This window comes from Entelurus aequoreus, linkage group LG28 (assembly GCF_033978785.1).
Source record: "Entelurus aequoreus isolate RoL-2023_Sb linkage group LG28, RoL_Eaeq_v1.1, whole genome shotgun sequence".
Lineage (NCBI taxonomy): Eukaryota > Metazoa > Chordata > Actinopteri > Syngnathiformes > Syngnathidae > Entelurus > Entelurus aequoreus.
In genome coordinates this window covers 35,467,426-35,485,911 of record NC_084758.1, presented here as the reverse complement: position 1 = coordinate 35,485,911, position 18,486 = coordinate 35,467,426, and the positions used below count along the sequence as shown (strand labels likewise).

The window sequence follows — 18,486 nt, the reverse complement described above, 5'->3', positions numbered from 1 at the left end:
CTACTCCAGGACAGCTGTGGCTACGAATGTACAAACCCCGTTTCCATATGAGTTGGGAAATGGTGTTAGATGTAAATATAAACGGAATACAATGATTTGCAAATCCTTTTCAAGCCATATTCAGTTGAATATGCTACAAAGACAACATATTTCATGTTCAAACTCATAAACTATTTTTTGTTGTTGCAAATAATCATTAACTTTATAATTTGATGTCAGCAACACGTGACAAAGAAGTTGGGAAAGGTGGCAATAAATAGTGATAAAGTTGAGGAATGCTCATCAAACACTTATTTGGAACATCCCACAGGTGTGCAGGCTAATTGGGAACAGGTGGGTGCCATGATTGGGTATAAAAGTAGATTCCATGAAATGCTCAGTCATTCACAAACAAGGATGGGGCGAGGGTCACCACTTTGTTAACAAATGCCTGAGCACATTGTTGAACAGTTTAAGAACAACCTTTCTCAAGCAGCTATTGCAAGGAATTGAGGGATTTCACCATCTACGCTCCGTAATATCATCAAAGGGTTCAGAGAATGTGGAGAAATCACTGCAGGTAAGCAGCTAAGCCCGTGACCTTCCATCCCTCAGGCTGTACTGCATCAACAAGCCACATCAGTGTGTAAAGGATATCACCACATGGAACACTTCAGAAACCCACTGTCAGTAACTACAGTTGGTCGCTACATCTGTAAGTGCAAGTTAAAACTCTCCTATGCAAGGCGAAAGCCGTTTATCAACAACACCCAGAAACACTTCGCTGGACCTGAGCTCATCTAAAATGGACTGATACAAAGTGGAAAAGTGTTCTGTGGTCTGACGAGTCCACATTTCAAATTTTTTTTGGAAACTGTGGACGTCGTGTCCTCCGGACCAAAGAGGAAAAGAACCATCCGGATTGTTCTAGGCGCAAAGTGTAAAAGGCAGCATGTGTGATGGTATGGGGGTGTATTAGTGGCCAAGACATGGGTAACTTACACATCTGTGAAGGCACCATTAATGCTGAAAGGTACATACAGCTTTTGGAGCAACATATGTTGCCATCCAAGCAACGTTACCATGGACGCCCCTGCTTATTTCAGCAAGACAATGCCAAGCCACGTGTTACATCAACATAGTAAAAGAGTGCGGGTACTAGACTGGCCTGCCTGTAGTCCAGACATTGAAAATGTGTGGCACCTGCAATATCAGAAGGGAGACCCCCGGACTGTTGAACAACTTAAGCTGTACATCAAGCAAGAATGGGAAAGAATTCCACTTCAAAAATGTGTCTCCTCACTTCCCAAACCTTCACTGAGTGTTGTTCAAAGGAAAGGCCATGTAACACAGTGGTGAACATGCCCTTTCACAACTACTTTGGCACGTGTTGCAGCCATGACATTCTAAGTTCATTATTATTTGCTTATGAGTTTGAACATGAAATATGTTGTCTTTGTAGCATATTCAACTGAATATGGCTTGAAAAGGATTTGCAAATCATTGTATTCTGTTAATATTTACATCTAACACCATTTCCCATCTCATATGGAAACGGGGTTTGCAAGTACTCTGTGTGTGTGCGCTGCCCAACGTGCTCCTATGCTCGTAAAACCACACCGTAAAACTATAGTATTTACCGCACGGAGAATATTTCTGTATTACTGCATGTATGCATCAATGTTTTTGAAAATACATATTTCCAGGGTTCTGCAGCGCAACAAGATCAGTCATATTCAAGAGCAAGCCTTCTCCGTCCTCCAAAAGCTGGGAGAGCTGTGAGTAAAAATGCAGATTGTCTCTTCTCGTTAAACCTAAATCTCTGTTCTCCTGCAGTGATGAAGAGAATAATAATAACTGTACATGACAATGTGTGTGTGTGTGTGTGTGTGTGTGTGTGTGTGTGTGTGTGTGTGTGTGTGTGTGTGTGTGTGTGTGTGTGTGTGTGTGTGTGTGTGTGTGTGTGTGTGTGTGTGTGTGTGTGTGTGTGTGTGTGTGTGTGTGTGTGTGTGTGTGTGTGTGTGTGTGTGTGTTTTTAAGCCACCTCCATATTTGTATTAGTTTGTGAACTGACATGGGATTGTCTCCAAACACACACAGAGATCTTTCCAGCAACAGACTGATGAAGATTCCTCCTAATCTCTTTGTCCTGCTGGGGGAATTGCTTCAACTGTGAGTTGTTCTTATTATTATTATCAATGCTATAGAACTTAGTTGTTACACAAATAAACTCACTGTTCGTATGAGGCTGTCCAAACAGGGGCACTAACTGAAAAATACAAAAGGAGCCAATATATTTGTTTTATATATTGTATTTTATTTTGTAAAAAGGCTGATGAAAACATTCATGTTTGTATAAAATATGAGGATTAGTGCTGTCAAATGATTTACATTTTGAATCAGATTAAACACACTCTTGAATTTGGATTGATCCCAGGTGATTACTCACTTGCATGATTTAAAATGACTTACACAATTCCCCTAATATTTGTACACAAACAAGGTAGAAAGAAAAGGAAAAGTCAACACGAGCATGGAAAACAAATGTCAACAAAACGGTAAAATCACATTAACCACGAAACAATAAGTTCTTAAAATGAAGGTGCAAAAATAAGGAATATGTAAGAAATGCTGAATAAAGTGTAATAAAATGTAAACATAGAGAAACCTGAGAAGAACTATTTTCTGCAGGTTTAGTGCCTGGAAGTTACAGCTGTGCTCTAAAGGGTGAGCTAAGGTGGTGTGGTTTTAGCGGTCTTGCCTTGCATCATTTCCAGACCACATTGGTCTGACTACGGTCTCTTTTTTTTTTAATCCAAAAAAGTGCCATACTCCTGCAGGTGACTTTTCCTTTTTTATTCACAATTTCTTCATTTCGACTTTCTCTTTTCAACCAATGCAAAGAATCAACCGCCAGACCACCATTTCATGTTCACACTGAGAAATGTTTTATTTTTTGCAAATAATCATAAACTTAGAATTTAATGGCAGCAACACATTGCAAAAAAGTTGTCACAGGGGCATGTTCACCACTGTGTTACATGGCCTTTCCTTTGAACAACACTCAGTAAAGGTTTGGGAAGTGAGGAGACACATTTTTGAAGTGGAATTCTTTCCCATTCTTGCTTGATGTACAGCTTAAGTTGTTCAACAGTCCGGGCTTTAGGCTTCATATTGCGCCAATGGGAGACAGGTCTGGACTACAGGCAGGCCAGTCTAGTACCCGCACTCTTTTACTATGGTGTGGAGGTCTTGTGCCTCCGGGTTCTTCGGACCACCAATAACCGACATGCCTGGCTCCTCCATGTTCACAAGGAGTCTCCCATTGAAAATGTGTGGCACCTAAAATATGAGAAGGGAGACCCCCGGACTGTTGAACAACTTAAGCTGTACATCAAGCAAGAATGGGAAAGAATTCCACTTCAAAAATGTGTCTGCTGAGTGTTGTTAAAAGGAAAGGCCATGTAACACAGTGGTAAAAATGCCCCTGTGACAACTTTTTTGCAATGTGTTGCTGCCATTAAATTCTAAGTTAATGATTATTTGCAAGAATATGTTGTCTTTGCAGTCTATTCAATTGAATATAAGTTGAAAAGGATTTGCAAATCATTGTATTCTCTTTTTATTTACCATTTACACAACTTGACAACTTCACTGCTTTTGGGTTTTGTATGTCGTTTCAATGTTTTGTGCCTGCTGGTAATTTAGCAAGTGGCTTTTGAGTAAAACATGAAAAAATGACAATAAAAGTGAATTAGTTTCAAAATATTTAGGTCTATTTCAAAGTTAATTTGAATTTAGCAAATTAGTTTACTGCGATTAACTGTAATGCATAAGTTTGATTATCCAATCCAATCCAATCCACTTTATTTATATAGCACATTTACACAACAAGAATGTTAAAAACAATATTAAAAACAATATTAAAAACAATATTAAAAACAATATTATGCTACACCAATGACTGAATAAAACAAAGAATAAATGAATAGAAAACCAATACAGAGACAATATAAAAAATCAGATTTGTAAAAAAATATAATTTGACCAGTACTAATTTATGTATAACATACAATTTATTTTAAACTTATATTGTTTTTTTGTTCTATTATTCCCATGTTTGCAGTTTTTTAAACATAATTTTAGTTCCATACTTTTTTCATATAGTAAAAATGTGCAACAGGCCCTGTGGTGAGGTGGCGACTTGTCCAGGGTGTACCCTGCCTTCCGCCCAAATGCAGCTGAGATAGGCTCCAGCACCCCCCGCGACCCCGAAAGGGACAAGCGGTAGAAAATGAGTGGATGGGGTGCCACAGGCCAGTAAAAAACACTCCTAAAGTCAGCACAGTGGTGTTTTGTGCGTGAAGAACATAGGACAAAAATAGAGTATATTCACTACTATTGTAATTGTTCTATGGTATTGTGAATAAACTTAAACTTAACTTAACTTAGAGTATCGTCCCTTTAAAGAACAAGCGCAGAGGCTGAGTGCTGAAATGAGTGTGAGAAGGATCATGAATTGATGTTCACTTGTGTTTCTTTTGCAGAAACATTTCTTACAATCCCATGGTGGAGCTTCAAGTGGATCACTTTGACAAACTGCACAGGCTGAAGTCATTGTGAGTGCACACACACGCGGCTGGCGAGTGTTATGGTGTAGAAATATAGGACTGTATAGCCTTTGCTTATTCCTAATCCTGTTTTACATACTGTATGCTGTAATGAGGAACTGGAAATATGTGATATGCGTACAGTAGTACCGTAAGGACCGTGGCTCCCTATTGCATCTCGGACCCAATTTAAGACGAACCAGCTAACACACCAATGCATCTACGGCAACGCCCCCTCCTACCTCAAGGACCTAGTTTCCTCTCAACCTCCTACCTCAAGGACCTAGTTTCCTCTCAACCTCCTACCTCAAGGACCTAGTTTCCTCTCAACCTCCTACCTCAAGGACCTAGTTTCCTCTCAACCTCCTACCTCAAGGACCTAGTTTCCTCTCAACCTCCTACCTCAAGGACCTAGTTTCCTCTCAACCTCCTACCTCAAGGACCTAGTTTCCTCTCAACCTCCTACCTCAAGGACCTAGTTTCCTCTCAACCTCCTACCTCAAGGACCTAGTTTCCTCTCAACCTCCTACCTCAAGGACCTAGTTTCCTCTCAACCTCCTACCTCAAGGACCTAGTTTCCCCTCAACCTCCTACCTCAAAGACCTAGTTTCCTCTCAACCTCCTACCTCAAGGACCTAGTTTCCTCTCAACCTCCAACCTCAAGGACCTAGTTTCCCCTCAACCTCCAACCTCAAGGACCTAGTTTCCTCTCAACCTCCTACCTCAAGGACCTAGTTTCCTCTCAACCTCCTACCTCAAGGACCTAGTTTCCCCTCAACCTCCTACCTCAAAGACCTAGTTTCCTCTCAACCTCCTACCTCAAGGACCTAGTTTCCTCTCAACCTCCAACCTCAAGGACCTAGTTTCCCCTCAACCTCCAACCTCAAGGACCTAGTTTCCTCTCAACCTCCAACCTCAAGGACCTAGTTTCCCCTCAACCTCCTACCTCAAGGACCTAGTTTCCCCTCAACCTCCTACCCACAACCTCTATCCCAGCTGCGATCGGGCGGAAGGCGGGGTACACGCTGGACAAGTTGCCACCTCATACAGGATTCTGTGCACCATGTGTTTTGATTCCTATACAATGTCACACACATTTGAAACATGCTAACTGTATGCATGTTTACGTTAGCATCCTAACATTAAAGTGCTACCTTTTTGAGCTAATTTTGCAACTGTTTACCTTACAGTCAAAAAACTTGCTATGTGACACTTGTTAACTGCTAGCATGCTAATGTTACGTTAGCATGCTAACATTAAAGTGCTAACTTTTTTCGCTAATTGTTGTCTTTTTTCTCTAATTCCCCAGCCATACACCTTAGAGTCATATAACTTGGACAAGCAAAATATCATCATGCTCATGTTAGCTTGTTAGCATGCTAACATTACCATGCTAACTTTTTGAGCTAGTTTTGCAACCGTTTAGCCCAGAGTCATATAACTTGGTATACACTTGTTAACTGTTAGCATACAAACTATAGCATACAAGCAAGCTAACTTAAAATTGCTAACTTTTTCATCTAATTGTACACTTTTTTTTCTATTTTCGCAGCCATACACCTTTGAGTCAAAGAACTTGCACACATGCTACGCGTTAGCATTTTAATGTAAACATGCTACTGCTTAAGGCTAGCTCTGTGGCTCATTTTGTACAGTTACACCTATTACTTACGGATTCAGACACTCGGCACCATCTAATAAGTACGGCGGCTTCCGGAGACTCCCGGCCTGAGGTCCAGGGCACAGATAGCAGGATCAGCATTCCATCAAAATGTTCTAGTTATTAATGCTGTCATGAAGTACAAGCCTGGAGAGAGAGTAAAGAAAAAGGTGTCAAGTTAACTTTCAGTTTAGATCCCCACCAAGGTAGGGAAAACAAGAAGGACAAAAACATGAGAGACGGGCAACCATTTTAGAGATAGCTACAACCTTTGGATAGCTCTGTTCTCTCTTTCCAGCGCTGATTTCTCAACTGTTTGTACTTACTCCTGTTTAGTAGAATGAATTGTTCAACTTGAATTCTAGTCACCTCTCATTTAGACAGCCTTGGAAAAGAAGGATCTGGGTGGACTCTCCCTTCCTAAACGGAAGGTGGGGGTCCTAAAAATACCATGCATTAATAGTCTTTGCTATTAAATTGTATGTATGTATCGCCATGATAATGGTAATACATAAACGTCTCTTAAACTCATGCCTGAAAACGAACAGGAAGTCGGCCATCTTGAATTTCGTCTTCCATTTTTTTGGCAAAAAAAAAGCAGTCGTACTTTAACGCATTTAAACCTAACGATAATACACATGTAGACGATGATAAATTGCGAACAAATTTCTCCAACGCCACAAGATATGGGCGTGCTATGGCGCCGAACTTTGCTCCAATGGTTTTTGGCCTTTTTTCGGCATAAAAAAGGCGTGGCACTTTAACAAACTATGACTATTTTATTTGTATTATTAAAATTAGATGTATTTGAATTGTTTCTATTTTATTAGAACCCGAGCAAATTCAAATAAACCTATCATAAAAATGATGGACTGGTGCTTGTGAGTGGGTTAACTTAAAACTTCACATGGGCTCCAATACTTATTTCCCCACAGTAAATGTCTTTTTCTCTTCTTCTCCAGGAGCATAGAGGGCATCGAAATCGGGAACATCCAACGCCGCATGTTTGAGCCTCTGAAACATCTGACTCACATGTGAGTATTGGATGCTACTCTGAATAATCCTCCTCACTGCGCTGTGGTGGACTTTATTCCTTGGACTGCTGCCACCCTTTAAAGCAGCCTTATCACAACTGGCCAACTTTTCTCCTCCAGCTGCGACATGAGGAAGTCAGTATTACTGTAATCCATCCTGTGGCATTAATGCCAGATATGATTTTTTTTTAAAAGGCTACATAGCCAAAGAGCTCTCTTTACTGACTATATAATGTTTCTTCCAAAAACACAAACCAGGAACTAGGAACAGGCAAAATGGAAACTGGAAATAGCTAACGGCTAACAGGAAAACAAGAAGCTAGGAGAAAGCAAACTACAAATAGCTATCAGGAACAGCTTACCGCTATGACGACAAGTAGTAATGACAATCACATCGACAAGGACAGGTAGACAATACTCCAGCACAGACTGGATGGCAAGGCAGGTTTAAATAGTAGCTGGCTGATTGACACCAGGTGTGGCCAGGTGCCAATCAGCCGCAGCCGAGGGGAAGCAGCACTCAGGGAGGAAAGCAGGAAACAACCAAAATAAGAGCGCTGACAGGAAAAAAAAGACAACACAGAGGAAAAACTAAAACATAACCAAACTGTCAGGGACAAGCCTGACAATATACAAACCCTGTTTCCATATGAGTTGGGAAATTGTGTTAGATGTAAATATAAACTGAATACAATGATTTGCAAATCCTTTTCAAGCCATATTCAGTTGAATATGCTACAAAGACAACATATTTCATATGTTAAAGAGGTTCATTTAGCCTACTAATGTGTATTTATAAATAGTTGATTTATATAGGCTAGTAAGGTAAAGTTTTGTACCTACCTCAGGTGGGATGGAACAATCCATATAACACGTCACAGATGACGTCACACTAACATCACGTGACACCTCTGAGGAAGGCTGCAGAAGCAAGATAGCCGAAACTTGTCAGGTACAAAACTTTACCTTACTAGCCTATATAAATCAACTATTTATAAATACAACATATTTCATGTTCAAACTCATAAACATTTTTTTTTGTTGCAAATAATCATGAACTTTATAATTTGATGGCAGCAACACGTGACAAAGAAGTTGTGAAAGGTGGCAATAAATAGTGATAAAGTTGAGGAATGCTCATCAAACACTTATTTGGAACATCCCACAGGTGTGCAGGCTAATTGGGAACAGGTGGGTGCCATGATTGGGTATAAAAGTAGATTCCATGAAATGCTCAGTCATTCACAAACAAGGATGGGGCGAGGGTCACCACTTTGTCAACAAATGCGTGAGCAAATTGTTGAACAGTTTAAGAACAACCTTTCTCAAGCAGCTATTGCAAGGAATTGAGGGATTTCACCATCTACGCTCCGTAATATCATCAAAGGGTTCAGAGAATGTGGAGAAATCACTGCAGGTAAGCAGCTAAGCCCGTGACCTTCCATCCCTCAGGCTGTACTGCATCAACAAGCCACATCAGTGTGTAAAGGATATCACCACATGGAACACTTCAGAAACCCACTGTCAGTAACTACAGTTGGTCGCTACATCTGTAAGTGCAAGTTAAGGCCTACTGAAATTAAATTGTCTTATTTAAACGGGGATAGCAGATCCATTCTATGTGTCATACTTGATCATTTCGCGATATTGCCATATTTTTGCTTAAAGGATTTAGTAGAGAAAATCGACGATAAAGTTCGCAACTTTTGCTCGCTGATAAAAAAAAAGCCTTGCCTGTAGCGGAAGTAGCGTGACGTCACAGGTTGAAAGGCTCCTCACATTTCCCCATTGTTTCCACCAGCAGCGAGAGCGATTCGGACCGAGAAAGCGACGATTACCCCATTAATTTTAGCCACAATGAAAGATTCGTGGATGAGGAACGTGAGAGTGAAGGATTAAAGTGCAGTGCAGGACGTATCTTTTTTCGCTCTGAGCGTAACTTAGGTACAAGCTGGCTCATTGGATTCCACACTCTCTCCTTTTTCTATTGTGGATCACAGATTTGTATTTTAAACCACCTGGGATACTATATCCTCTTGAAAATGAGAGTCGAGAACGCTAAATGGACATTCACAGTGACTTTTATCTGCACGACAATACATCGGTGAAGCTCTTTAGCTACGGAGCTAACGTGATAGCATCGTGCTTAACTGCATATAGAAACAAAATAAATAAACCCCTGACTGGAAGGATAGACAGAAGATCAACAATACTATTAAACCATGGACATGTAACTACACGGTTAATGCTTTCCAGCCTGGCGAAGCCTAGCAATGCTGTTGCTAACGACACCATTGAAGCTAACTTAGCTACGGGACCTCACAGAGCTATGATAAAAACATTAGCGCTCCACCTACGCCAGCCAGCCCTCATCTGCTCATCAACACCCGTGTTCACCTGCGTTCCAGCGATCGACGGAGCGACGAAGGACTTCACCCGATCATCGATGCAGTCGGCGGCCCGGAGACGGAGGAAGTCAAGGTGAGGACAGCGGCGCGGCGGACGGCGTTGTAGCTTTCGACGACACCCGGCCGCCATCAGAGTCGGCAAGAAACATATATTTCCCCAAAGTTACGTACGTGACATGCACATAGCGACATGCACGTACGGGCAAGCGATCAAATGTTTGGAAGCCAAAGCTGTACTCACGGTAGCGCGTCTGCTATCCAACTCAAAGTCCTCCTGGTTGTGTTGCTGTAGCCAGCCGCTATTACACCGATCCCACCTACAGCTTTCTTCTTTGCTGTCTCCATTGTTCATTAAACAAATTGCAAAAGATTCACCAACACAGATGTCCAGAATACTGTGGAATTATGTGGTGAAAACAGACGACTTAAGCTGGCGACCGTGCTATTCCAAAATGTCTCCTTCAACCATTGACGTCACGTGCAAATGTCAACATACATAGACGTTTTCAGCCGGAAGTTTCCCGGGAAATTTAAATTGTCACTTTATAAGTTAACCCGGCCGTATTGGTATGTGTTGCAATGTTAAGATTTCATCATTGATATATAAACTATCAGACTGCGTGGTCGTTAGTAGTGGCTTTCAGTAGGCCTTTGAAACTCTCCTATGCAAGGCGAAAACCATTTATCAACAACACCCAGAAACGCCGTGGGCTTCGCTGGGCCTGAGCTCATCTAAGATGGACTGATACAAAGTGGAAAAGTGTTCTGTGGTCTGGCGAGTCCACATTTCAAATTGTTTTTGGAAACTGTGGACGTCGTGTCCTCCGGACCAAAGAGGAAAAGAACCATCCGGATTGTTATAGGCACAAAGTGTAAAAGGCAGCATGTGTGATGGTATGGGGGTGTATTAGTGGCCAAGACATGGGTAACTTACACATCTGTGAAGGCACCATTAATGCTGAAAGGTACATACAGCTTTTGGAGCAACATATGTTGCCATCCAAGCAACGTTACCATGGACGCCCCTGCTTATTTCAGCAAGACAATGCCAAGCCACGTGTTACATCAACGTAGTAAAAGAGTGCGGGTACTAGACTGGCCTGCCTGTAGTCCAGACATTGAAAATGTGTGGCACCTGCAATGTGAGAAGGGAGACCCCCGGACTGTTGAACAACTTAAGCTGTACATCAAGCAAGAATGGGAAAGAATTCCACTTCAAAAATGTGTCTCCTCACTTCCCAAACCAAAACTGAGTGTTGTTCAAAGGAAAGGCCATGTAACACAGTGGTGAACATGCCCTTTCACAACTACTTTGGCACGTGTTGCAGCCATGAAATTCTAAGTTCATTATTATTTGCAAAAAATAAATAAAGTTTTTGAGTTTGAACATGAAATATGTTGTCTTTGTAGCATATTCAACTGAATATGGCTTGAAAAGGATTTGCAAAACATTGTATTCCGTTTATATTTACATCTAATACAATTTCCCAACTCATATGGAAACGGGGTTTGTATATATATATATATATATATATATATATATATATATATATATATATATATATATATATATATATATATATATATATAATATATATATATATATATATATATATATATATATATATATATATATATATATATATATATATATACGCATATATATAAATGTAGACTGTGTAAATCAAAAAATAACTACAACCTGGCAGCAAAAACAATATATTTATAACAGGATTAGTAAATGTTTATTTTTAACCACAACTCTGTCTGAAATATAAAATGCCAATCATTATTTTCCAATGAAAACCGGTCAAAACTGCACCCTTGCGTGTTGCTTGTGTTATTATTTTGTTCCGACAACTACATGGTAAATCTGATCTCTCCTTCCTTTTAATTTGGATTGGCTTGAAATTTCTCACACAGCCTACTGAGGGCGCCACCAATTAGATTCACGCTTAGAATTTTACGAACTCAAATGCTTATAATTAAACAGTGACCGCATTCAAAAGACAAACAAAAGAGTGTCGTCCGGTGGGGCAGCGACCCACCTGCCCTCAGCTAATTCACCAATCTTGTAAAGGTAAACAAGCTACTTCCTGCCAGAGAAATCCTCAGTAGCTGCACTTCTGTATCTTTTATGTTGGGCTCCAGGCATGTTCTTGTTGGGATTTATATCGCAGCTGCTGATGGAAAAGAAAAACGTCTTTTTTTCTGTGTGCGGAAATGACTAATCAATGGACCTTATTTGTTGTTTTGATTGAACTCCCATGTGATTGGCAGCTACTTCAAGAAGTTCCAGTACTGCGGGTACGCGCCGCACGTGCGCAGCTGCAAGCCCAACACGGACGGCATCTCCTCCTTCGAGGACCTGCTGGCCAACATCGTGCTGAGGGTCTTCGTCTGGGTGGTCTCGGCCACCACCTGCCTGGGCAACGTCTTCGTCATCTGCATGCGCTCGTACATCCGCTCGGAGAACAAGCTGCACGCCATGTGCATCATCTCCCTCTGCTGTGAGTCACAAACACATCACGCACGCCATGTGCACCCTTTGGCCACAACATTAGGTACACGCCATTTAATGACATCGAGTACCAACATTCTGACCTTACACAAATAATAGTGTTCAATCAATTATAGCAGCTTGTTTTGTTATGTTTGTTTCCAGTGGAGGAAGAATTAGATTGCAGGGGAAAATCTGTATGCCCACTAACTTAAAACACTTTTGGCAGATCAATACACTGAGTACAAAACAATGATTTTTATTTCGTAATTATCTATTACCGTATTTCCTTGAATTGGCGCCGGGAGTATGGTATTCGCATGCCTCGAATTACAGCCGGGTCAAACTCGTTTCGCAAAATAATTAGCGCATGCTTGGCACTTCCGCCGGGTCAAATATGAGTCATTAAATGACTCCCGCCTCCTGGTGGTAGAGGGCGCTAGTGATCCTTCTTGCAACTGCTGGTACTGCAGAAGACCTGTGCTGCAGAAGAACACAACAAGCAGCAAGAGTGCGCAGCCATTGTTTGCTTGCATATTTACCATGGAGGATTACATATCTAAAATAAAACAGTTTTCTAAACTGGACTTTCAATTGAAGCAGGAGGTAATACTTAAAAGGAAGATCTCCATCGAGACAGAGAGACTTTTAAAACTGAAGAAAGATAAGGAAGACTTCTATAAACAAGTTATCCATGCTTTTTTTTGTTTTTGTTTTTTTTTTGTTTGTTTGCTCCATGCTTTTTTAACCTGTAAAGCACTTTGGTGCAATCTAAAAAGTTGTTGAAAATGTGCTGTATAAATAAAGTTGACTTGACTTGACTTGACTTGACTTCTTCAAAAGGAGCTGCACATGGACTTAATTTATACCTAAAGGTAAGACCATAATAACTTTTTTTTTATTAAATGTGCTTTTCATGATAAGGTAAGCGCTGGAGTGAGAAGAGGTTTTAAAATAATTAGCGCATGCTTGCCCATCCCGCAGGCTTCTGGTAAGCGCCGGAGTGACAGGAGGTTTTAAATTAATTAGCGCCCCGGCGGCTATTCAAGGAAATACGGTATGTACAAAAGCCAAAAGCAGTGAAGTTGCCCCGTTGTGTAAATGGTAAATAAAAAGAGAATACAACAAATCCTTTTCAACTTATATTCAATTGAATAGACTGCAAAGACAACATATTTCATGTTCACACTGAGAAACTTCTTTCTTTTGTAAATAATCATGAACTTAGAATTTCATGGCTGCAACACGTGCCAAAGTAGTTGGGAAAGGGCATGTTCACCACTGTGTTACATGGCCATTCCTTTTAACAACACTCAGTCAAGGTTTGGGAACTGAGGAGACACATTTTTGAAGCTTCTCAGGTGGAATTCTTTCCCATTCTTGCTTGATGTTGTCAAAACGTGGACCTTGGGGTGTTGTGTTTTCCCTGAGTGCAAAGGAAAGTTGGCGCGGGCAAGGCGTGAAGGTGAGTACATGATTTATTTTTAACTCTAAACTACAAAAAAAAGGCGCAAACAAAAGGCGCGCACAAAGGCGGAGATAAACTTGGCTAAGAAACAAAAAACACTTGGACAGAAACTATGGACAAGAAAAACTACACTTACTGTGACGTGAAAAGCATGGAAACTATGGCATGGAATACAAGCGTGAAATAAGTCAGCACAGAGCAAATCCAGAATGTCAGGGGTAAGAAAGGATAATGTCACCAGGCCGACTGTCTGGCAACAACAAGCTTAAATACTGGTGACATGATTAGGGAAAACAGGTGCGTCACTCAAAATGTGAAAACGTGAGGCAGGTGCGTGACATGAGGATGTGAACCAGGTGAAACTAATGGTTGCTATGGTGACAAAGCAAGGGAGTGAAAACAGGAACTAAAAAGTGTCCAAAAACCAAGCAAAACATAACTAAACAAAACATGATCACAGATATGACAGATGTACAGCTAAAGTTGTTCAACAGTCTCCCTTCTCATATTTTAGCTGCCACACATTTTCAATGTCTGGACTACAGGCAGGCCAGTCTAGTACCCGCACTCTTTTACTATGAAGCCACACTGTTGTAACACGTGGCTTGGCATTGTCTTGCTGAAATAAGCAGGGGCGTCCATGATAACGTTGCTTGGATGACAACATATGTTGCTCCAAAAGCTGTATGTACCTTTCAGCATTAATGGTGCCTTCACAGATGTGTAAGTTACCCATGTCTTGACCACTAATACACCCCCATACCATCACACATGCTGCCTTTTACACTTTGCACCTATAACAATCCGATTGGTTCTTTTCCTCTTTAGTCCGGAGGACACGACGTCCACAGTTTCCAAAAACAATTTGAAATGTGGACTCGTCAGACCACAGAACACTTTTCCACTTTGTATCAGTCCATCTTAGATGAGCTCAGGCCCAGCGAAGCCGACGGCGTTTCTGGGTGTTGTTGATAAACGGTTTTTGCCTTGCAGAGGAGAGTTTTAACTTGCACTTACAGATGTAGCGACCAACTGTAGTTACTGACAGTGGGTTTCTGAAGTGTTCCATGTGGTGATATCCTTTACACACTGATGTGGCTTGTTGATGCAGTACAGCCTGAGGGATGGAAGGTCACGGGCTTAGCTGCTTACGTGCAGTGATTTCTCCACATTCTCTGAACCCTTTGATGATATTACGGAGCGTAGATGGTGAAATCCCTCAATTCCTTGCAATAGCTGCTTGAGAAAGGTTGTTCTTAAACTGTTCAACAATTTGCTCAGGCATTTGTTGACAAAGTGGTGACCCTCGCCCCATCCTTGTTTGTGAATGACTGAGCATTTCATGGAATCTACTTTTATACCCAATCATGGCACCCACCATAGCCTGCACACCTGTGGGATGTTCCAAATAAGTGTTTGATGAGCATTCCTCAACTTTATCAGTATTTATTGCCACCTTTCCCAACTTCTTTGTCACGTGTTGCTGCCATCAAATTGTAACGTTAATGATTATTTGTAAAAATTTTAAAAAAGTTTATGAGTTTGAACATGAAATATGTTGTCTTTGTAGCATATTCAACTGAATATGGCTTGAAAATGATTTGCAAATCATTGTATTGTGTTTATATTTACATCTAACACCATTTCCCAACTCCTATGGAAACGGGGTTTGTATAAGAGGCACTAATTCTTTTAAATGGATGAGAGGCACTTCTCATTTAAGGAGCACAAAGAGCATCCCAGGAGTGGTATTGCACAGAATAGATGTTTCAGCAGCACTGTAATCACGCTGCAATGTATTGCTGCAACACCCGGAGAGAGGCAGCAGAAAAAGACAGGTCAGAATCATGTTACGTACAGGAGAGTATTGCATGCATCTATTGTACACATGTCCTCATTAGGGTCTCAGCTGCAGACCCTGGACAAACAAACATTCACACCTATGGATCATTTACAGCAGTGGACCCCAAACCAGGACCTGCGGGCCAAATGTGGGCTGTGATGGATGCCAGTGGAAGGAACGCACAGTAAATGACTTCTGCTCGCATGAACGTTTGCCAGATTGGGACTTTGTCAGGAGTCCTTAGTGTCACCTGATGTGAGCCTGAAGGCGGCAAGAACATTCACTAATGCCAAGAAATGTGTGGTTTTTTACCTCTTTCACAAATTGCACGGAATCACTTTCAATTTGTCACTTTGTCCGAGTCCAGTATTTGAAGAAAATGCTCCTTTTAGGAACTAAAAAGAAAATCATACTTGGGATGTAACGGTTTTGTAGATACCAAGGTATTTTGGTTCCAAAACCCCCACGGTAATGCCGCGACGTGTGACGGTATCAAACAGAATCAGAACTACCTTCAATTTTTCACTTTGTCCGAGTCCAGTATTTGAAGAAAATGCTCCTCTTAGGAACTAAAAAGCCAAGCATACTTAGGATGTAACGGTTTTGTGGATACCGAGGTATGTTGGTTCCAAAACCCCCACAGTAATGCCGCGACGTGTGACAGTATCAAACGGAATCAGAATCACTTTCAATTTGTCCAGTATTTGAAGAAAATGCTCCTCTTAGGAACTAAAAAGCCAAGCATACTTAGGATGTAACGGTTTTGTGGATACCGAGGTATTTTGGTTCCAAAACCCCCACAGTAATGCTGTGAAGTGTGACGGTATCAAACGGAATCAGAATCACTTTCAATTGGTCACTTTGTCCGAGTCCAGTATTTGAAGAAAATGCCCCTTTTAGGAACTAAAAGGAAAAGCATACTTAGGATGTAACAGTTTTGTAGATACCACGGTATTTTGGTTCCAAAACCCCCACAGTAATGCCGCGACGTGTGACAGTATCAAACAGAATCACCTTCAATTTCTCACTTTCTCCGAGTCCAGTCCATGTTTGGAAGATAAAAGGTGAGGCCTTTAATCCCAGGAACACCAAACCTACCGTCAAGCATGGTGGTGGTAGTATTATGCTCTGGGCCTGTTTTGCTGCCAATGGAACTGCTGCTTTACAGAGAGTAAATGGGACAATGAAAAAGGAGGATTACCTCCAAATTCTTCAGGACAAGCTAAAGTCAGCAGCCCAGAGGTTGGGTCTTGTTGGGTGTTCCAACAGGACAATGAACCCAAACACACCTCAAAAGTGGTAAACAGGAATGGCTAAATCAGATCTAACATAATAGTGTGAGAGTCCAGTCCATAGTGGATCTAACATAATAGTGTAAGAGTCCAGTCCATAGTGGATCTAACATAATAGTGTGAGAGTCCAGTCCATAGTGGATCTAACATAATAGTGTGAGAGTCCAGTCCATAGTGGATCTAACATAATAGTGTGAGAGTCCAGTCCATAGTGGATCTAACATAATAGTGAGAGTCCAGTCCATAGTGGATCTAACATAATAGTGAGAGAGTCCAGTCCATAGTGGATCTAACATAATAGTGTGAGAGTCCAGTCCATAGTGGATCTAACATAATAGTGTGAGAGTCCAGTCCACACTGGATCTAACGTAATAGTGTGAGAGTCCAGTCCACAGTGGATCTAACATAATAGTGTGAGAGTCCAGTCCATAGTGGATCTAACATAATAGTGAGAGTCCAGTCCATAGTGGATCTAACAAAATAGTGTGAGAGACCAGTCCATAGTGGATCTAACATAATAGTGTGAGAGTCCAGTCCATAGTGGATCTAACATAATATTGTGAGAGTCCAGTCCATAGTGGATCTAACATAATATTGTGAGAGTCCAGTCCATAGTGGATCTAACATAATAGTGTGAGAGTCCAGTCCATAGTGGATCTAACATAATAGTGTGAGAGTCCAGTCCATAGTGGATCTAGCATAATAGTGTGAGAGTCCAGTCCATAGTGGATCTAACATAATAGTGAGAGTCCAGTCCATAGTGGATCTAACATAATAGTGAGAGTCCAGTCCATAGTGGATCTAACATAATAGTGTGAGAGTCCAGTCCATAGTGGATCTAACATAATAGTGTGAGAGTCCAGTCCATAGTGGATCTAACATAATAGTGTGAGAGTCCATTCCATAGTGGATCTAACAAAATATTGTGAGAGTCCAGTCCATAGTGGATCTAACATAATATTGTGAGAGTCCAGTCCATAGTGGATCTAACATAATAGTGTGAGAGTCCAGTCCATAGTGGATCTAACATAATAGTGTGAGAGTCCAGTCCATAGTGGATCTAACATAATATTGTGAGAGTCCAGTCCATAGTGGATCTAACATAATAATGTGAGAGTCCAGTCCATAGTGGATCTAACATAATAGTGTGAGAGTCCAGTCCATAGTGGATCTAACATAATAGTGTGAGAGTCCAGTCCATAGTGGATCTAGCATAATAGTGTGAGAGTCCAGTCCATAGTGGATCTAACATAATAGTGTGAGAGTCCAGTCCATAGTGGATCTAACATAATAGTGAGAGTCCAGTCCATAGTGGATCTAACATAATAGTGTGAGAGTCCAGTCCATAGTGGATCTAACATAATATTGTGAGAGTCCAGTCCATAGTGGATCTAACATAATATTGTGAGAGTCCAGTCCATAGTGGATCTAACATAATAGTGTGAGAGTCCAGTCCATAGTGGATCTAGCATAATAGTGTGAGAGTCCAGTCCATAGTGGATCTAACATAATATTGTGAGAGTCCAGTCCATAGTGGATCTAACATAATAATGTGAGAGTCCAGTCCATAATGGATCTAACATAATAGTGAGAGTCCAGTCCATAGTGGATCTAACATAATAGTGAGAGTCCAGTCCATAGTGGATCTAACATAATAGTGAGAGTCCAGTCCATAGTGGATCTAACATAATA

The 18,486-nt window shown here is 41.0% G+C and overlaps 1 protein-coding gene across 3 annotated transcripts in view; it reads left to right on the top strand.

Moving 5' to 3' along the window:
- The window catches only part of LOC133644942 (relaxin receptor 1-like), a 111,578-nt gene extending 95,667 nt beyond the window's left edge, over nt 1–15,911 (top strand). The window contains exons 12-17 of one of the 3 annotated variants that reach the window (XM_062039704.1): nt 1,686–1,757; nt 2,080–2,151; nt 4,527–4,598; nt 7,212–7,283; nt 11,972–12,201; nt 15,617–15,911. In XM_062039704.1, the coding sequence (XP_061895688.1) occupies nt 1,686–1,757; nt 2,080–2,151; nt 4,527–4,598; nt 7,212–7,283; nt 11,972–12,201; nt 15,617–15,690 (592 nt within the window). In that variant the 3' untranslated portion in view covers nt 15,691–15,911. Of the gene's footprint in view, nt 1–1,685; nt 1,758–2,079; nt 2,152–4,526; nt 4,599–7,211; nt 7,284–11,971; nt 12,356–15,616 lie in introns of those variants that run through there. The other 2 variants (XM_062039703.1, XM_062039705.1) reach the window with 2 other exon arrangements.
- Nucleotides 15,912–18,486: the final 2,575 nt, after the last annotated feature.